The 18,262-nt window shown below is 47.3% G+C and overlaps 1 protein-coding gene across 2 annotated transcripts in view; it reads right to left on the bottom strand.

The window, feature by feature from the left end:
- The window catches only part of LOC138511174 (CMRF35-like molecule 5), a 262,104-nt gene that overhangs the window by 14,022 nt on the left and 229,820 nt on the right, over positions 1 to 18,262 (bottom strand). For both annotated transcript variants that reach the window (XM_069626681.1, XM_069626682.1), the window contains exon 6: positions 7,552 to 7,668. In XM_069626681.1, the coding sequence (XP_069482782.1) occupies positions 7,552 to 7,668 (117 nt within the window). The remainder of the gene's footprint in view (positions 1 to 7,551; positions 7,669 to 18,262) is intronic.

The following is an 18,262-nucleotide window of genomic DNA, read 5'->3' as shown; positions in this document are numbered from 1 at the left end:
CTACCTAACTTTGTGCTGGCTAAAAATACACACATGCACTTCATAATATCAGGTAACGTAGCCGCTCCCCACCTGACTTTGTGCTGGCTAAAATGCACACATGCACTTCATAATATTAGGTAACGCAGCTGCTCCCTACCTAACTTTGTGCTGGCTAAAAATACACACATGCACTTCATAATATCAGGTAACGTAGCCGCTCCTCACCTGACTTTGTGCTGGCTAAAATGCACACGTGCTCTTCATAATATCAGGTAACGTAGCCGCTCCCCACCTAACTTTGTGCTGGCTAAAATGCACACATGCATTTTGGAATCCATCCTTCACATCTCGCATCCCGGATCACGGTCCTCAAACAGCGTTTGTCCCCACAGTGCTTCAAGGCTATACTAATGGCAGCAAGCACCATACAAAAGCCATATAACATAACATAACTCATGGAAACATACATCTCCACATCAGTACCACACTTCATACATTAATATCAAATTACCTGTGCATAAAATATCTCTGCATTAGTTTGTCCTCAGTGTTACTCATGTAAATAACCGCCACCCCGGGCCCGTTCTGTAAACCCAAAGTTCCCTACAGTTGGAAAAGTTCCTCTGAGGTTGTGACGACAATAGGGGGTGGATGTGCACTTTCCCCACACAGGCTGAGTTACAGCACTATTTTAACTCCTACGCCCTAAAAATCGGACAGCTGTCAAAAACTGTTTCGGCGGAAGCCACAATTTCTCTGCCTTCTTCAGGTTGAGAGATAGTCTGTAATCAGATCTATATGTGCCTGTTGGATGTTTCATCGTGTCACCGTATTCAGTGTGCATTATGCTATTCCATGCAGTATCTGCAATTGAAATACATGTTTTATTTATGAGTAGTTTACCTACTTCCACCCACACTGTAATTTTCCTAATAGTTAATAAATATATAAACTATAGGTACCCATGTATTCCACCATTTATACATGCACCCATGTGTGCATCTAAATGTAAGTTATTTGACAAGAACCTGCACTTCATGTGCAATGCAAATCGTACTGTAATGATTTACATTATGTGGCTTTGCCTGAGTGCAACGTGCAGTCCACAGGTTAGAAGCCTAGCAGGGCACTCTCAGTCTTTTATCTTTCTGAGGCAAACACAGTGTATTCCAGTAAATCATTATTAATATCACCCGGTTTCTTCTGTGAGCAATATATTACATTGGACTGTATATGTGATAGAGCACTCCTTTGCCTTTGAGGTGGCTTCTTGGCGCTGGAAGGGAGCTGTACAGCGATGTGTCATAGAAAACAAAATAAAATATTAACAAAGACGAAAATAAAAATCAATAGTTAAAGTCGAGGAGAAAAGAGGGGATGGCCACCAGTTGTCCTTGGGGCTAATGTTACAATCCCTCAAGGGATATGATGCCCCTTCAGAAGAAACGCCCCTGGTGGGGTAAACACTGAAAGCCATATAAAATAGAGGGGGCCCAAGAAAGGCCCTGTGTTCTGCTTCCAAGCAGGTCTCCAGAGACACAGCATTAAGGCCTGGTGGCTGAAAGACAGCCCAGGGAGGCTCACCGTGCAAAAGGCCTCACCCAACCTCCCTGGAGTCGCGGTAAGACTATCCTGAGGCCACCGGAAAATGTGACGGGGTAAAGGGCTAACCCTGACTGCTGTAAATTCCCACAGGCTTCACTCTGCAGCACCGACACAACCAAAGTCATTGACCTGCCTATGGGCTGAATTGTAGCCCCCGTCAGTGCACGGCTCAGTCTATTGCTTTGTCAGATTCCCCTGGACAACCACAGAGAATCTTCCCTTAAGATCTCCCTAATCCACCTCAGCAGCCCTGACCTCGGCACAGGCGTCAAGGCGTCTGGCGTTCAGCATCTGGATTCTGCAGGTGTTCTGATACAAGCTTCCTCCATACAGTGCACTGATCGGAGCAGCGCTGCGTCGAGCCCTGGGCATCCCCCAGGAATCCTCCCTTAGGATCTTCCTAATCCACCTCAGCAGCCCTGACCTCGGCACAGGCGTCAAGGCATCTGGCGTTCAGCATCTGGATTCTGCAGGTGTTCTGATACAAGCTTCCTCCATACAGTGCACTGATCGGAGCAGCGCTGCGTCGAGCCCTGGGCATCCCCCAGGAATCTTCCCTTAGGATCTCCCTAATCCACCTCAGCAGCCCTGACCTCGGCACAGGCGTCAAGGCGTCTGGCGTTCAGCATCTGGATTCTGCAGGTGTTCTGATACAAGCTTCCTCCATACAGTGCACTGATCGGAGCAGCGCTGCGTCGAGCCCTGGGCATCCCCCAGGAATCCTCCATTAGGATCTTCCTAATCCACCTCAGCAGCCCTGACCTCGGCACAGGCGTCAAGGCGTCTGGCGTTCAGCATCTGGATTCTGCAGGTGTTCTGATACAAGCTTCCTCCATACAGTGCACTGATCGGAGCAGCGCTGCGTCGAGCCCTGGGCATCCCCCAGGAATCTTCCCTTAGGATCTCCCTAATCCACCTCAGCAGCCCTGACCTCGGCACAGGCGTCAAGGCGTCTGGCGTTCAGCATCTGGATTCTGCAGGTGTTCTGATACAAGCTTCCTCCATACAGTGCACTGATCGGAGCAGCGCTGCGTCGAGCCCTGGGCATCCCCCAGGAATCTTCCCTTAGGATCTCCCTAATCCACCTCAGCAGCCCTGACCTCGGCACAGGCGTCAAGGCATCTGGCGTTCAACACTTGGATACTATAGCAGGGCTGACGCAAGCTTCCTTGACACAGTGCGCTGATCGGAGCAGCGCTGCGTCGAGCCCTGGGCATCCCCCAGGAATCCTCCCTTAGGATCTTCCTAATCCACCTCAGCAGCCCTGAACTCGGCACAGGCATCAAGACATCTGAAGTTCAGCAGGTTTGATACAAGCTTCCTCCTGAGTGTAGACTGAGCGGAGCGGCACTGGACATACCCTAGGAATCCTCCCTTAGGATCTTCCTAATCCACCTCAGCAGCCCTGACCTCGGCAGAGGTGTCAAGGCATCTGGCGTTCAACACTTGGATACTATAGCAGGGCTGACGCAAGCTTCCTTGACACAGTGCGCTGAGCGGAGCAGTGACGAGCTGCACCCTGGATAATTTCTGGTAATCCTTTCTTGCTCTGCCTCAGAGGCCATGACCTCAGTCCTGAGCTAAGGCCTCGATGTCTGACATCCTTCCTTACTGTTCTTATCTGGTCTTGCATTGAGCAGTCCCTGGTAATCCTGAGCTGCCAAAGCCATGACCATGTACGGGCACATTAATTTCACATATATCAAACACAATTGAAGGACATGTAAAGCCCAGAACCACGCAACCCTACTTCCTGACAGTCAGTGTACACAACAAAATGCAGAAATCTGACAGCTACTTTAATTCAGATTCAACATATATAAGTAGCCAGTAAGACATACAACTAATAGAGGTCAGCATGGAATACTCAAAAATACAAGGACATGTAGACGTTGTATACAATTAGAGGAAACCAAACATGAATCGTTCAGTTAACAGTTAACAATTACATTTCAGGTTTGTCATTACAGAGAGTGACACAGCAGAATGATAAGGTAATTGCTATACTTAATGTACAAACATGTAACAAGATGGATATATGAAGTATTGGGTCAACACAACTGTGTTTCGGCCTCGGGGCTATCTTGAGTAGCTGTAATTGGGTCGGCCTTCATCAGGACATGGACAACAGGTATACGTGGGAGATCCTATGCTTTCCGTCAAAGGAAATGGACAGAACATAGTGTCAGGAGTTTGAGGGGTTGAAACTATAGTTGCATAAGTACTAATGGCAATTAATGAATTATTTATTAAAGAGGTCTGTCGCGCGAGACTATTTTCTAATGTTCACAGTGCTTACTGTAGTCAAAGAGCACAAGTGCACTGGATGTGAGAGTCCTCGTCTTTAGATGACACTGGGGAGGAAATACTCTGGGGAAAATTCAGTCTGCGAAAGATGACCAAACATGGACATCAGAGAAAGTGTGGCTCACTATAGGTTATGGCTTACCAATGATAAGGGTAAAGGAAGGACGAAAAATCTTACCAAACCTATGCCAGAGTGATGTATGATTGATTCAGTCATCACGCGTATCTTAGCCAAAAGGCTTACAATCTGAGCTCAGGGATCCTCACTACATGTGCAGTGGTGATTCCGACATGTTCAAACATGTGTTAAGTCTATGGAGACAAAATGGCCATGCACTAACGTAAGACCACATGTGAGGTTATCTAATTCAAAGATGGCTACTTAATGGTAGCACGAGAAATGGTTCTTACCATGTTGTAGTACGTGGATTGAAAAAAACAATGATTCACGAGAGATTTGCCTTACCAAGAAAACTAAGAATGAACAAGGCAGACTTGTATGGTAACTATATACAGTCCATTAAGAAACCTGACGAGGAACACCATTAAAAAGCATTGGCATTTCATCAAGAACACTGGTACATTGAACAAAACACCACTGTTTGCATTTAAGAGATACCAGAATTTCAAATCTGCCCTAGTGCATACCTATGTAGAACCTACGCACCCACCAACAACACTTTGGAATCTTCCACCGGTACAAGGTCATGACCGCTGTGGAAAATGTGTAGTATGGCAATTTACCGAGATGAAGAAAGTGTTCCACCATCAGAAAATTACGTGGATCATCAAGGATCACACAAACTGCAACACAAAGCAGGTCATCTACGCCATCGAATGTCCGTGTGGCCTGCTATACGTGGGCAAGACAATGAGGGCAATAAAGACCAGAATTTCTGAGCATCGACCTTGCATTAAGAATAAGGGGCCCTTGTGCACTTTGACTACGGTAAGCACCGTGAACATTAGAAAATAGTCTCTTGCGACAGACATCCTTAATAAATAATTCAAAAATAGCCATTAGTACTTATGCAACTATAGGTCCAACCCCTCAAACTCCTGACACTATGTTCTGTCCATTTCCTTTTTTTAGATAGCGGAAAGACATCCAAAGGAAACAATTCAAAAATAAAGGTATCAAGGATTTTATTAAACCTGATACTAATTTAATATATCAAACAAATCATGATTAAATCTGCACTTGTAATAACAATTTACATAGCAGGAAACAACTTTTATTAAAAAAGACACATCTATATAATAAAAATCATCTTATTCAATCATCCAAGCATACAACCTCATCCATCCATTTAGACAAACCATTCATACTAAACACCAATCAATATACGACATAAAATCTATAAGAAAATTCATCATAATTAATTTATCTGAAAGATTTATAGAAAGAACATGAAATCAATTTGACGGGCCACAGCAGATGACATCAGTGGCCTAGGCAATTAAGATGGGTCCCAGAGTTTTCTGACCACGACCTCATCTTAGTCCAAACTCGACCGGTTTCGACGTATATACTTTAGTGTAGTGACGTCTTCATCAGGAGTAACAAAAATATATTCTTCATTCATGCAATGGAAGGCTGTGCGTCTCTTCCTTAAATTGTACGCTGTGTTCACTTATATTAAACAATAGCTTCTCCGTAGAGGTTCCTGCAGATAGCGAAGTGTGTGGACGCCAACGTTCTTCTCGAGAATGTCCAAACGCTCGTTCAACCAGCGGTCATAAATTTGGAGGTGACTCCCCGAATCCAGGGTTGGCTGCACCTGATGTTATATGGGCCTGGAGCGGTAAGGGCAGAGTTCCTGGCCCCTGGCTCCTATGGCTCCAAACAGGCACCCAACAGTATGGCCTTCTATGCCTCCTGAATGTGGCATACGTATCAAGCGGGCACTTGGCAGCTGTAACCGTGCCAGTGTCGCCAAGGGGAGCCCGAGAGCTTACGAGCTGTCAGGGAAAACGGTGCCAAAACAAACATGCGAAGAAGCATCACAAGGCCGTTTGTGTGTTTACTCCATTGTTACAGCCGGAGAAGGATGGAGTCAGGCAGCGACTTTCACAAGGGAGGGGGGGGGGGGAGTGGTGGGGGAGGTGAGCGGTTATTATTCGTGCTCTCTAGACAGAGCCTCCGAGTACCATTTCCTTTGACAGAAAGCATAGGATCTCCCATGTATACCTGTTGTCCCTGACCTGAAGAAGGCCGACCCAATTACAGCTACTCAAGATAGCCCCGAGGCCGAAACACAGTTGTGTTGACCCAATACTTCATATATCCATCTTGTTACTTGTTTGTGCATTACATATTGCAATTACCTTATCATTCTGCTGTGTTATTCTCTGTATTGATAAACATGAAATGTAATTGTTAAACTGCCAACTGAATGATTTATGTTTGGTTTCCTCTATTTGTATACAACGTCTACATGTCCTTGTATTTTTGAGTATTCCATGATGACCTCTATTAGTTGTATGTCTTACTGTCTACTTATATATGTTGAATCTGAATTAAAGTAGCTGTCAGATTTTTGCATTTTGTTGTGTACACTGACTGTCAGGAAGTAGTGTTGCGTGGTTCTGGGGTTTACATGTCCTTGCTCAATTGTGTTTGATATAAGTGTTCCTTCCTGGGTAGAGCAAGGCATCAACCAGGCGCCCGTTGTTTAAACATTCATGTCACAGACATGTTTCCATATGGATTAGGCCTGGCTGCAGGAACTCACGCTGGATCTCAATCAGGGATGGGGGATATGCTGAACCCTACACTCCCTGAAAATGATCATAGGCTGATATCAGGCGTGGAGCCCTCACATGGCATCATGTGAGTTTATCTGCATACTGACTCAGAGCACATGGTGTAACCCTGACCTGGAGAAGCAAAGTGACCCTCGGAGATCACAGCAGTGTGTGTATCCCTGATGCATTCTCCCGTTCCTGGACTTCAAGGTAAAGTAGGGGACCCATCTGGGGCAAAGGCTAAACATGACTAGGGTGCTGCCTGCCAGGCACGGCTGAGGACAGGACCCGCTGGCTCAAGGATTGCGACGCATATACACAATTGACCACAATTCAAATGAGACACCTTGATTAGGCGGGGCTATACTAATTTTGCCACAGGTGCTATCATTGGTAAATACAATCCATGCATAATCTGCAACGTCATGCAGCCATCATTTGTGACATGTGTACCTCGGCACCAACACAAACCAGATAGGCATGTCTCCATGACCATTGAAGGCTGTGTGAAAGTATACACATAAAGCATTGTGTGTGATTACTCATACCTTATGTACAGTTAGCACGGTTTACCAACTACACTGATGCACACACGGCATGGCTTCAGAACATTGGTTGGGCAGTCTAGTGGATCTTGCAATATGAGACGTTCACTCTCAATGGTCAAATGAGAAGAGCGACTGAGGGCACTGATCACAATGACTGCATCTGGAACAAAGCCCTCTACAGTATTCAGGTCTCTGTGGGTGTGGGTGATTGAGAAGGGGATTCTCACCACCATTTAGGACTCACAGGCAAAGCGTAACATAAGGAGCTACGCTCCACAATCCACACAGCACCGGCAAACCCTTCATATAGAATGGAGAGCCCGCTACGCCGGTGATGGGAATAAGCGCTGGCGCGTCTTACTTGCATTGAATCTTTTAGGTCAGCGTAGCAAACTTCTGGAATGGATGAACTTCCAGCACTTTGGGAAGCAGAGCAGATCACCTCAGCATACATTGTATTTTCTACAATGTGCAGCGGCTGAAAAACAAAAAGAGCAGTGGCTGGTCAGATTAGAGGCATGTGTGAATAAGAACCTTGGACAGAGCCCCCAGCTGGCATGCCGTTGCACACATGCTTCTCGTTCTCTGTGTCATTCCTGTGAACTCTGACCCCTGTTTAGTTCCCATAAGGGTCCGAGCACTTGCAGGTCTCAGACGAAGACTTGAGTGTGCCCATACCTGCCTTATACATAGGTTCAGCACTGTGTATAGGGATACATAGGATCAGCACTGTGCATAGGGACACATAGGCCCAGCTCAGTGTATAGGGATCCCTAGAATCAGCACTGTGCATAGGGATACATAGGATCAGCACTGTGTATAGGGATACCTAGGATCAGCACTGTGCATAGGGATACATAGGATCAGCACTGTGTATAGGGATATCTAGGATCAGCACTGTGCATAGGGATACATAGGATCAGCACTGTGTATAGGGATATCTAGGATCAGCACTGTGCATAGGGATACATAGGATCAGCACTGTGTATAGGGATATCTAGGATCAGCACTATGCATAGGGATACATAGGATCAGCACTTTGTATAGGGATATCTAGGATCAGCACTGTGCATAGGGATACACAGGATCAGCAGTATGCATAGGGATACTAGGATCAGCACTGTGTATAGGGATACATAGGATCGGCACTGTGTATAGGGATACCTAGGATCAGCACTATGTATTGGGATACATAGGATCAGCACTATGTATAGGGATACATAGGATCAGCACTATGTATAGGGATACATAGGATGAGCACTATGCATAGGTATACATAGGATCAGCACGGTGCATAGGGATACATAGGATCAGCACTATGTATAGGAATGCACAGGATCAGCACTATGCATAGGAATACCTAGGATCAGCACTTTGTATAGGGATATCTAGGATCAGCACTGTGCATAGGGATACACAGGATCAGCAGTATGCATAGGGATACTAGGATCAGCACTGTGTATAGGGATACATAGGATCGGCACTGTGTATAGGGATACCTAGGATCAGCACTATGTATTGGGATACATAGGATCAGCACTATGTATAGGGATACATAGGATCAGCACTATGTATAGGGATACATAGGATGAGCACTATGCATAGGTATACATAGGATCAGCACGGTGCATAGGGATACATAGGATCAGCACTATGTATAGGAATGCACAGGATCAGCACTATGCATAGGAATACCTAGGATCAGCACTTTTTATAGGGATATCTAGGATCAGCACTGTGTATAGGGATACATAGGATCAGCACTGTGTATAGGTATACATAGGATCAGCACTGTGTATAGGGATATATAGGATCAGCACTGTGTATAGGGATACATAGGATTGGCAGTGTGTATAGGGATACATAGGATTGGCAGTGTGTATAGGGATACATAGGATCAGCACTGTGTATAGGGGTGTCTAGGATCAGCACTGTGTATAGGGATACATAGCATCAGCACTGTGTATAGGGATACATAGTATCGGCACTGTGTATAGGGATACATAGCATCAGCACTGTGTATAGGGATACATAGGATCAGCACTATGCATAGGGATACATAGGATCAGCACTATGTATAGGAATGCACAGGATCAGCACTATGCATAGGAATACCTAGGATCAGCACTTTTTATAGGGATATCTAGGATCAGCACTGTGTATAGGGATACATAGGATCAGCACTGTGTATAGGTATACATAGGATCAGCACTGTGTATAGGGATATATAGGATCAGCACTGTGTATAGGGATACATAGGATTGGCAGTGTGTATAGGGATACATAGGATTGGCAGTGTGTATAGGGATACATAGGATCAGCACTGTGTATAGGGGTGTCTAGGATCAGCACTGTGTAAAGGGATATCTAGGTGCAGCACTGTGTATAGGGATACATAGTATCGGCACTGTGTATAGGGATACATAGCATCAGCACTGTGTATAGGGATACATAGGATCAGCACTATGCATAGGGATACATAGGATCAGCACTATGTATAGGAATGCACAGGATCAGCACTATGCATAGGAATACCTAGGATCAGCACTTTTTATAGGGATATCTAGGATCAGCACTGTGTATAGGGATACATAGGATCAGCACTGTGTATAGGTATACATAGGATCAGCACTGTGTATAGGGATATATAGGATCAGCACTGTGTATAGGGATACATAGGATTGGCAGTGTGTATAGGGATACATAGGATCAGCACTGTGTATAGGGGTGTCTAGGATCAGCACTGTGTAAAGGGATATCTAGGTGCAGCACTGTGTATAGGGATACATAGTATCGGCACTGTGTATAGGGATACATAGCATCAGCACTGTGTATAGGGATATCTAGGATCAGCACTATTTATAGGGATACATAGGATCAGCACTGTGCATAGGGATACATAGCATCAGCACTGTGTATAGGGATACCTAGGATCAGCACTGTGTATAGGGATACCTAGGATCAGCACTGTGTATAAGGATAGCTAGGATCAGCACTGTGTATAGGGATACATAGGATCAGCACTATTTATAGGGATACATAGGATCAGCACTGTGTATAGGGATACATAGGATCAGCACTATGTATTGGGATACATAGGATCAGCACTATTTATAGGGATACATAGGATCAGCACTGTGTATAGGGATACATAGGATCAGCACTATGTATTGGGATACATAGGATCAGCACTATGTATTGGGATACATAGCATCAGCACTGTGTATAGAGATATCTAGGATCAGCACTATTTATAGGGATACATAGGATCAGGACTGTGTATATGGATACATATGATCAGCACTGTGTATAGGGATACCTAGGATCAGCACTATGTATTGGGATACATAGGATCAGCACTATGTATTGGGATACATAGGATCAGCACTATTTATAGGGATACATAGGATCAGCACTGTGTATAGGGATACATAGGATCAGCACTATGTATTGGGATACATAGGATCAGCACTGTGTATAGAGATATCTAGGATCAGCACTATTTATAGGGATACATAGGATCAACACTGTGTATAGGGATACATAGGATAAGCACTGTGTATAGGGATACCTAGGATCAGCACTGTGTATTGGGATACATAGGATCAGCACTGTGTATAGGGATACCTAGGATCAGCACTGTGTATAGGGATACCTAGGATCAGCACTGTGTATAGGGATACCTAGGATCAGCACTATGTATAGGGATACATAGGATCAGCACTGTGTATAGGGATACATAGGATCAGCACTATGTATTGGGATACATAGGATCAGCACTATTTATAGGGATACATAGGATCATCACTGTGTATAGGGATACATAGGATCAGCACTATGTATTGGGATACATAGGATCAGCACTATGTATTGGGATACATAGCATCAGCACTGTGTATAGAGATATCTAGGATCAGCACTATTTATAGGGATACATAGGATCAGGACTGTGTATATGGATACATATGATCAGCACTGTGTATAGGGATACCTAGGATCAGCACTATGTATTGGGATACATAGGATCAGCACTATTTATAGGGATACATAGGATCAGCACTGTGTATAGGGATACATAGGATCAGCACTATGTATTGGGATACATAGCATCAGCACTGTGTATAGAGATATCTAGGATCAGCACTATTTATAGGGATACATAGGATCAACACTGTGTATAGGGATACATAGGATCAGCACTGTGTATAGGGATACCTAGGATCAGCACTGTGTATTGGGATACATAGGATCAGCACTGTGTATAGGGATACCTAGGATCAGCACTGTGTATAGGGATACCTAGGATCAGCACTGTGTATAGGGATACCTAGGATCAGCACTATGTATTGGGATACCTAGGATCAGCACTGTGTATAGGGATACCTAGGATCAGCACTGTGTATAGGGATACCTAGGATCAGCACTATGTATTGGGATACATAGGATCAGCACTATGTATTGGGATACATAGGATCAGCACTATTTATAGGGATACATAGGATCAGCACTGTGTATAGGGATACATAGGATCAGCACTATGTATAGGGATACATAGGATCAGCACTATGTATTGGGATACATAGCATCAGCACTGTGTATAGAGATATCTAGGATCAGCACTATTTATAGGGATACATAGGATCAACACTGTGTATAGGGATACATAGGATCAGCACTGTGTATAGGGATACCTAGGATCAGCACTGTGTATTGGGATACATAGGATCAGCACTGTGTATAGGGATACCTAGGATCAGCACTATGTATTGGGATACATAGCATCAGCACTGTGTATAGAGATATCTAGGATCAGCACTATTTATAGGGATACATAGGATCAAAACTGTGTATAGGGATACATAGGATCAGCACTGTGTATAGGGATACCTAGGATCAGCACTATGTATTGGGATACATAGGATCAGCACTGTGTATAGGGATACCTAGGATCAGCACTGTGTATAGGGATACCTAGGATCAGTACTGTGTATAGGGATACCTAGGATCAGCACTATGTATTGGGATACATAGGATCAACACTGTGTATAGGGATACATAGGATCAGCACTGTGTATAGGGATACCTAGGATCAGCACTATGTATTGGGATACATAGGATCAGCACTGTGTATAGGGATACCTAGGATCAGCACTATGTATTGGGATACATAGGATCAGCACTATGTATAGGGATACATAGGATCAGCACGGTGTATAGGGATACCTAGGATCAGCACTGTGTATAGGGATACCTAGGATCAGCACTGTGTATAGGGATACCTAGGATCAGCACTATGTATTGGGATACATAGGATCAACACTATGTATTGGATCAGCACTGTGTATAGGGATACCTAGGATCAGCACTATGTATTGGGATACATAGGATCAGCACTATGTATAGGGATACATAGGCTCAGCACTGTGTATAGGGCTGGCTGTAGGAACTACCACCTATGTTGCTATCTGAATATTTAGAGAAGAAGATGTTGGACTTTGTAACATATCTAGTTTGTTCGCAATTGAATGGATGTATGCAATGGGTGCCAACGTAGCTGTCAGGCAATTAGATTCAGAAATAGGACAATAATATGGACACCTTTGGAAGGAGAGCCTATTGAGGCTACACTTGAAAGGATGTGGAGAGAGGGGGCACGCACGAGGGTCACAGGCTAGAGAGGGAAACATGGGCCCAGTCGGGGAGGATCCTCCAATGTTTTCCCAATGAATCTGTATTTCTGTGAGTTTCCAATGATCTGACCTTCCTATCTGCACTCAGCGATTTCCTTCCTTACCTCCTCCTGCTTGCACCCGCGTCTGCCTCAGCCATTGCCTCCCTTACCTCCTCCTGCTTGCACCCGCGTCTGCCTCAGCCATTGCCTCCCTTACCTCCTCCTGCTTGCACCTGCGTCTGCCTCAGCCATTGCCTCCCTTGCCTCCTGCTATGACACATTATGTTGGGGGTAAATATTACCATGAAATGTGTGGGTCTTCCTAGAAATTGGATGAAGGTGCACATATTCCAATATTTAGCGACCTTATCGGAAACCATCACGATTGCAACACATAGGATACACGTGTACCCTACAAATAACGTCTTCTTAAATTGTGGTCGCCGTGGAGAAGAAAGGGTCCCTGCGATCTTCGGTGGGTCTGTCTTTTTCTGACTGATACTTTAGACCGCGTGCACACCCCACATGGTCGCTCTGTAGCCCTGTTTCCGCATGGGGGTCCTGACACGTGCTAGGCATGATAAAGCCCGTCTTTGGGGATCTGTACTTTTATCCCTGTGGATCAGATTAATTTCTATGCACGGCAGAGATCACAACACATCCACTGCATGCATCGGTGAAAGGCACTGCCCAGGTCCCCGTGTCTGTTACCACTGCATGCATCGGTGAAAGGTACCGGCCCGCTCCCTGTGTCTGTTACCACTGCATGCATCAGTGAAAGGCACCATCCAGGTCCCTGTCTCCATTACCACTGAATGCATCGGTGAGAGGCACTGCCCAGGTCCCTGTGTCTGTTACCACTGCATGCATCAGTGAAAGGCACCGCTCAGGTCCCTGTGTCTTTTAACACTGCATGCATCGCTGAAAGGCACCGGCCCACTCCCTGTGTCTGTTACCACTGCATGCATCAGTGAAAGGCACCGCTCAGGTCCCTGTGTCTGTTAACACTGCATGCATCGCTGAAAGGCACCGCCCAGGTCCCTGTGTCTGTTATCACTGCATGCATCGCTGAAAGGCACCGCCCAGGTCCCTGTGTCTGTTACCATGGCATGCATCGGTGAAAGGTACCACCCAGGTCCCTGTGTCTGTTACCACTGAATGCATCGGTGAGAGGCACTGCCCAGGTCCCTGTGTCTGTTAACACTGCATGTATCAGTGAAAGGCACCGGCCCGCTCCCTGTGTCTGTTACCACTGCATATATCAGTGAAAGGCACCGCCCAGGTCCCTGTGTCTGTTACCACTGCATGCATCAGTGAAGGGCACCATCCAGGTCCCTGTCTCCATTACCACTGAATGCATCGGTGAGAGGCACTGCCCAGGTCCCTGTGTCTGTTAACACTGCATGCATCAGTGAAAGGCACCGGCCCGCTCCCTGTGTCTGTTACCACTGCATGCATCAGTGAAAGGCACCGCTCAGGTCCCTGTGTCTGTTAACACTGCATGCATCGCTGAAAGGCACCACCCAGGTCCCTGTGTCTGTTACCACTGCATATATCAGTGAAGGTCACTGCCCAGGTCCCCGTGTCTGTTACCACTGCATGCATTGGTGAAAGGCACTGCCTAGGTTTCTGTGTCTGTCACCACTGCATATATCAGTGAAAGTCACTGCCCAGGTCCCCATGTCTGTTACCACTGCATGCATTGGTGAAAGGCACCATCCAGGTCCATGTCTTCATTACCACTGCATGCATTGGTGAAAGGCACTGCCCAGGTCCCCGTGTCTGTTACCACTGTATGCATCGGTAAAAGACAACGCCCAGTCCCTGTCTCCATTACCACTGCATGCATCGGTGAAAGGCACTGCCCAGGTCCCCGTGTCTGTTACCACTGCATGCATCAGTGAAAGGCACCGTCCAGGTCCCTGTCTCCATTACCACTGCATGCATTGGTGAAAGGCACTGCCCAGGTCCCCGTGTCTGTTACCACTGCATGCATCGGTAAAAGACACCACCCTGGTCCCAGTGTCTGTTACCACTGCATGCATCAGTGAAAGGCACCACCCAGGTCCCTGTATCTGTTACCACTGCATGCTTCAGTGAAAGGCACCATCCAGGTCCCTGCCTCTATTACCACTGCATGCATTGATGAAAGGCACTGCCCAGGTCCCTGTGTCTGTTACCACTGCATGCATCGGTAAAAGACACCACCCCGGTCCCAGTGTCTGTTACCACTGCATGCATCAGTGAAAGGCACCGCCCAGCTCCCTGTGTCTGTTACCACTGCATGCATCGGTGAAAGGCACTGCCCAGGTTCCTGTGCTTGTTACCACTGCATGCATCGGTGAAAGGCACTGCCCAGGTCCCCGTGTCTGTTACCACTGCATATATCAGTGAAAGGTACCGCCCAGGTCCCTGTGTCTGTTACCACTGCATGCAGCAGTGAAAGTCACTGCCAAGGTCCCCGTGTCTGTTACCACTGCATGCTTTGGTGAAAGGCTCTGCCCAGGTCCCTGTGTCTGTTAGCCCTGCATGCATCGGTAAAAGACACCTCCCCGGTCCCAGTGTCTGTTACCACTGCATGCATCAGTGAAAGGCACCGTCCAGGTCCCTGTGTCTGTTACCACTGCATGCATCAGTGAAAAGCACCGGCCAGGTCCCTGTGTCTGTTACCACTGCATGCATCGGTGAAAGGCACTGCTCAGGTCCCCATGTCTGTTACCACTGCATGCATCTGTAAAAGACACTGCCCCGGTCCCAGTGTCTGTTACCACTGCATGCATCAGTGAAAGGCACCCCCAGGTCCCTGTGTCGGTTACCACTGCATGCATCGGTGAAAGGCACTGCCCAGGTTCCTGTGCCTGTTACCACTGCATGCATCGGTGAAAGGCACTGCCCAGGTCCCTGTGTCTGTTACCACTGCATATATCAGTGAAAGGTACCACCCAGGTCCCCTAGCTGTTAACACTGCATGCATTGGTGAAAGGCACTGCCCAGGTCCCCGTGTCTGTTACAACTGCACACATCAGTGAACGGCACTGCCCAGGTCCCTGTGTCTGTTACCACTGCACACATCAGTGAAAGGCACTGCCCAGGTCCCTGTGTCTGTTACCATTGCATGCAGCGGTGAAAGGCACTGCCCAAGTCCCCATGACTGTTACCACTGCATGTATCAGTGAAAGGCACCACCCAGGTCCACGTGCCTGTTACCACTGCATTCATCTGTGAAAGGCACCGCCCAAGTCCCCGTGCCTGCTACCACTGTATGAATCGTTAAAGGCACCACCCAGGAAACTGTGCCTGTTACCACTGCATGCACTGGTGAAAGGCACTGCCCACATCTCTGTGTCTGTTATCATTGCATGCATCAGTGAAAGGCAATGCTCAGGTCCCTGTGCCTGTCAACACAACATGCAGTGGTGAAAGTCACTGCCAAGTTTCCCATGTCTGTTACCATTGCATGCATTGTTGAAAGGCACTGCCCAGGTCCCCGTGTCTGTTACCACTGTATGCATCGGTAAAAGACAACGCCCAGTCCCTGTCTCCATTACCACTGCATGCATCGGTGAAAGGCACTGCCCAGGTCCCTGTGTCTGTTACCACTGCATGCATCAGTGAAAGGCACCGTCCAGGTCCCTGTCTCCATTACCACGGCATGCATTGGTGAAAGGCACTGCCCAGGTCTTCGTGTCTGTTACCACTGCATGCATCGGTAAAAGACACCACCCTGGTCCCAGTGTCTGTTATCACTGCATGCATCAGTGAAAGGCACCACCCAGGTCCCTGTATCTGTTACCACTGCATGCTTCAGTGAAAGGCACCATCCAGGTCCCTGCCTCTATTACCACTGCATGCATCGATGAAAGGCACTGCCCAGGTCCCTGTGTCTGTTACCACTGCATGCATCAGTGAAAGGCACCACCCAGCTCCCTGTGTCTGTTACCACTGCATGCATCGGTGAAAGGCACTGCCCAGGTTCCTGTGCTTGTTACCACTGCATGCATCGGTAAAAGGCACTGCCCAGGTCCCCGTGTCTGTTACCACTGCATATATCAGTGAAAGGTACCGCCCAGGTCCCTGTGTCTGTTACCACTGCATGCAGCGGTGAAAGTCACTGCCAAGGTCCCCGTGTCTGTTACCACTGCATGCTTTGGTGAAAGGCACTGCCCAGGTCCCTGTGTCTGTTAGCCCTGCATGCATCGGTAAAAGACACCTCCCCGGTCCCAGTGTCTGTTACCACTGCATGCATCAGTGAAAGGCACCGTCCAGGTCCCTGTGTCTGTTACCACTGCATGCATCAGTGAAAAGCACCGGCCAGGTCCCTGTGTCTGTTACCACTGCATGCATCGGTGAAAGGCACTGCCCAGGTCCCCATGTCTGTTACCACTGCATGCATCTGTAAAAGACACTGCCCCGGTCCCAGTGTCTGTTACCACTGCATGCATCAGTGAAAGGCACCCCCAGGTCCCTGTGTCGGTTACCACTGCATGCATCGGTGAAAGGCACTGCCCAGGTTCCTGTGCCTGTTACCACTGCATGCATCGGTGAAAGGCACTGCACAAGTCCCTGTGTCTGTTACCACTGCATATATCAGTGAAAGGTACCACCCAGGTCCCCTAGCTGTTAACACTGCACGCATTGGTGAAAGGCACTGCCCAGGTCCCCGTGTCTGTTACAACTGCACACATCAGTGAAAGGCACTGCCCAGGTCCCTGTGTCTGTTACCACTGCACACATCAGTGAAAGGCACTGCCCAGGTCCCTGTGTCTGTTACCATTGCATGCAGCGGTGAAAGGCACTGCCCAAGTCCCCATGACTGTTACCACTGCATGTATCAGTGAAAGGCACCACCCAGGTCCACTTGCCTGTTACCACTGCATTCATCTGTGAAAGGCACCGCCCCAGGCCCCGTGCCTGCTACCACTGTATGCATCGTTAAAGGCACCACCCAGGAAACTGTGCCTGTTACCACTGCATGCACTGGTGAAAGGCACTGCCCACATCTCTGTGTCTGTTATCATTGCATGCATCAGTGAAAGGCAATGCTCAGGTCCCTGTGCCTGTCAACACAACATGCAGTGGTGAAAGTCACTGCCAAGTTTCCCATGTCTGTTACCATTGCATGCATTAGTGAAAGGCACTGCCCAGGTGCCTGTTAACACTGTATGTATCCAGGAACGGCACTGCCCAGGTCCCCGTGCCTGTTACCACTGCATGCATTGGTGCAAGGCACTGCCCAGGTCCCTGTGACTGTTAACTCTGCATGCATCGGTGAAAGGCACAGCCCAGGTCCATGTGTCTGTTACTACTGTATGCATCAGTGAAAGGCACTGCCCAGGTCCCTGTGTCTGTTACTACTGTGTGCATCAGTGAAAGGCACTGCCCAGGTCCCTGTGTCTGTTAC

Source organism: Ambystoma mexicanum, chromosome 6p, assembly GCF_040938575.1.
Source record: "Ambystoma mexicanum isolate Mex_15411 chromosome 6p, UKY_AmexF1_1, whole genome shotgun sequence".
Lineage (NCBI taxonomy): Eukaryota > Metazoa > Chordata > Amphibia > Caudata > Ambystomatidae > Ambystoma > Ambystoma mexicanum.
The sequence above is the reverse complement of the archived record's forward strand: the minus strand, read 5'-3'. Positions and strand labels throughout refer to the sequence as shown.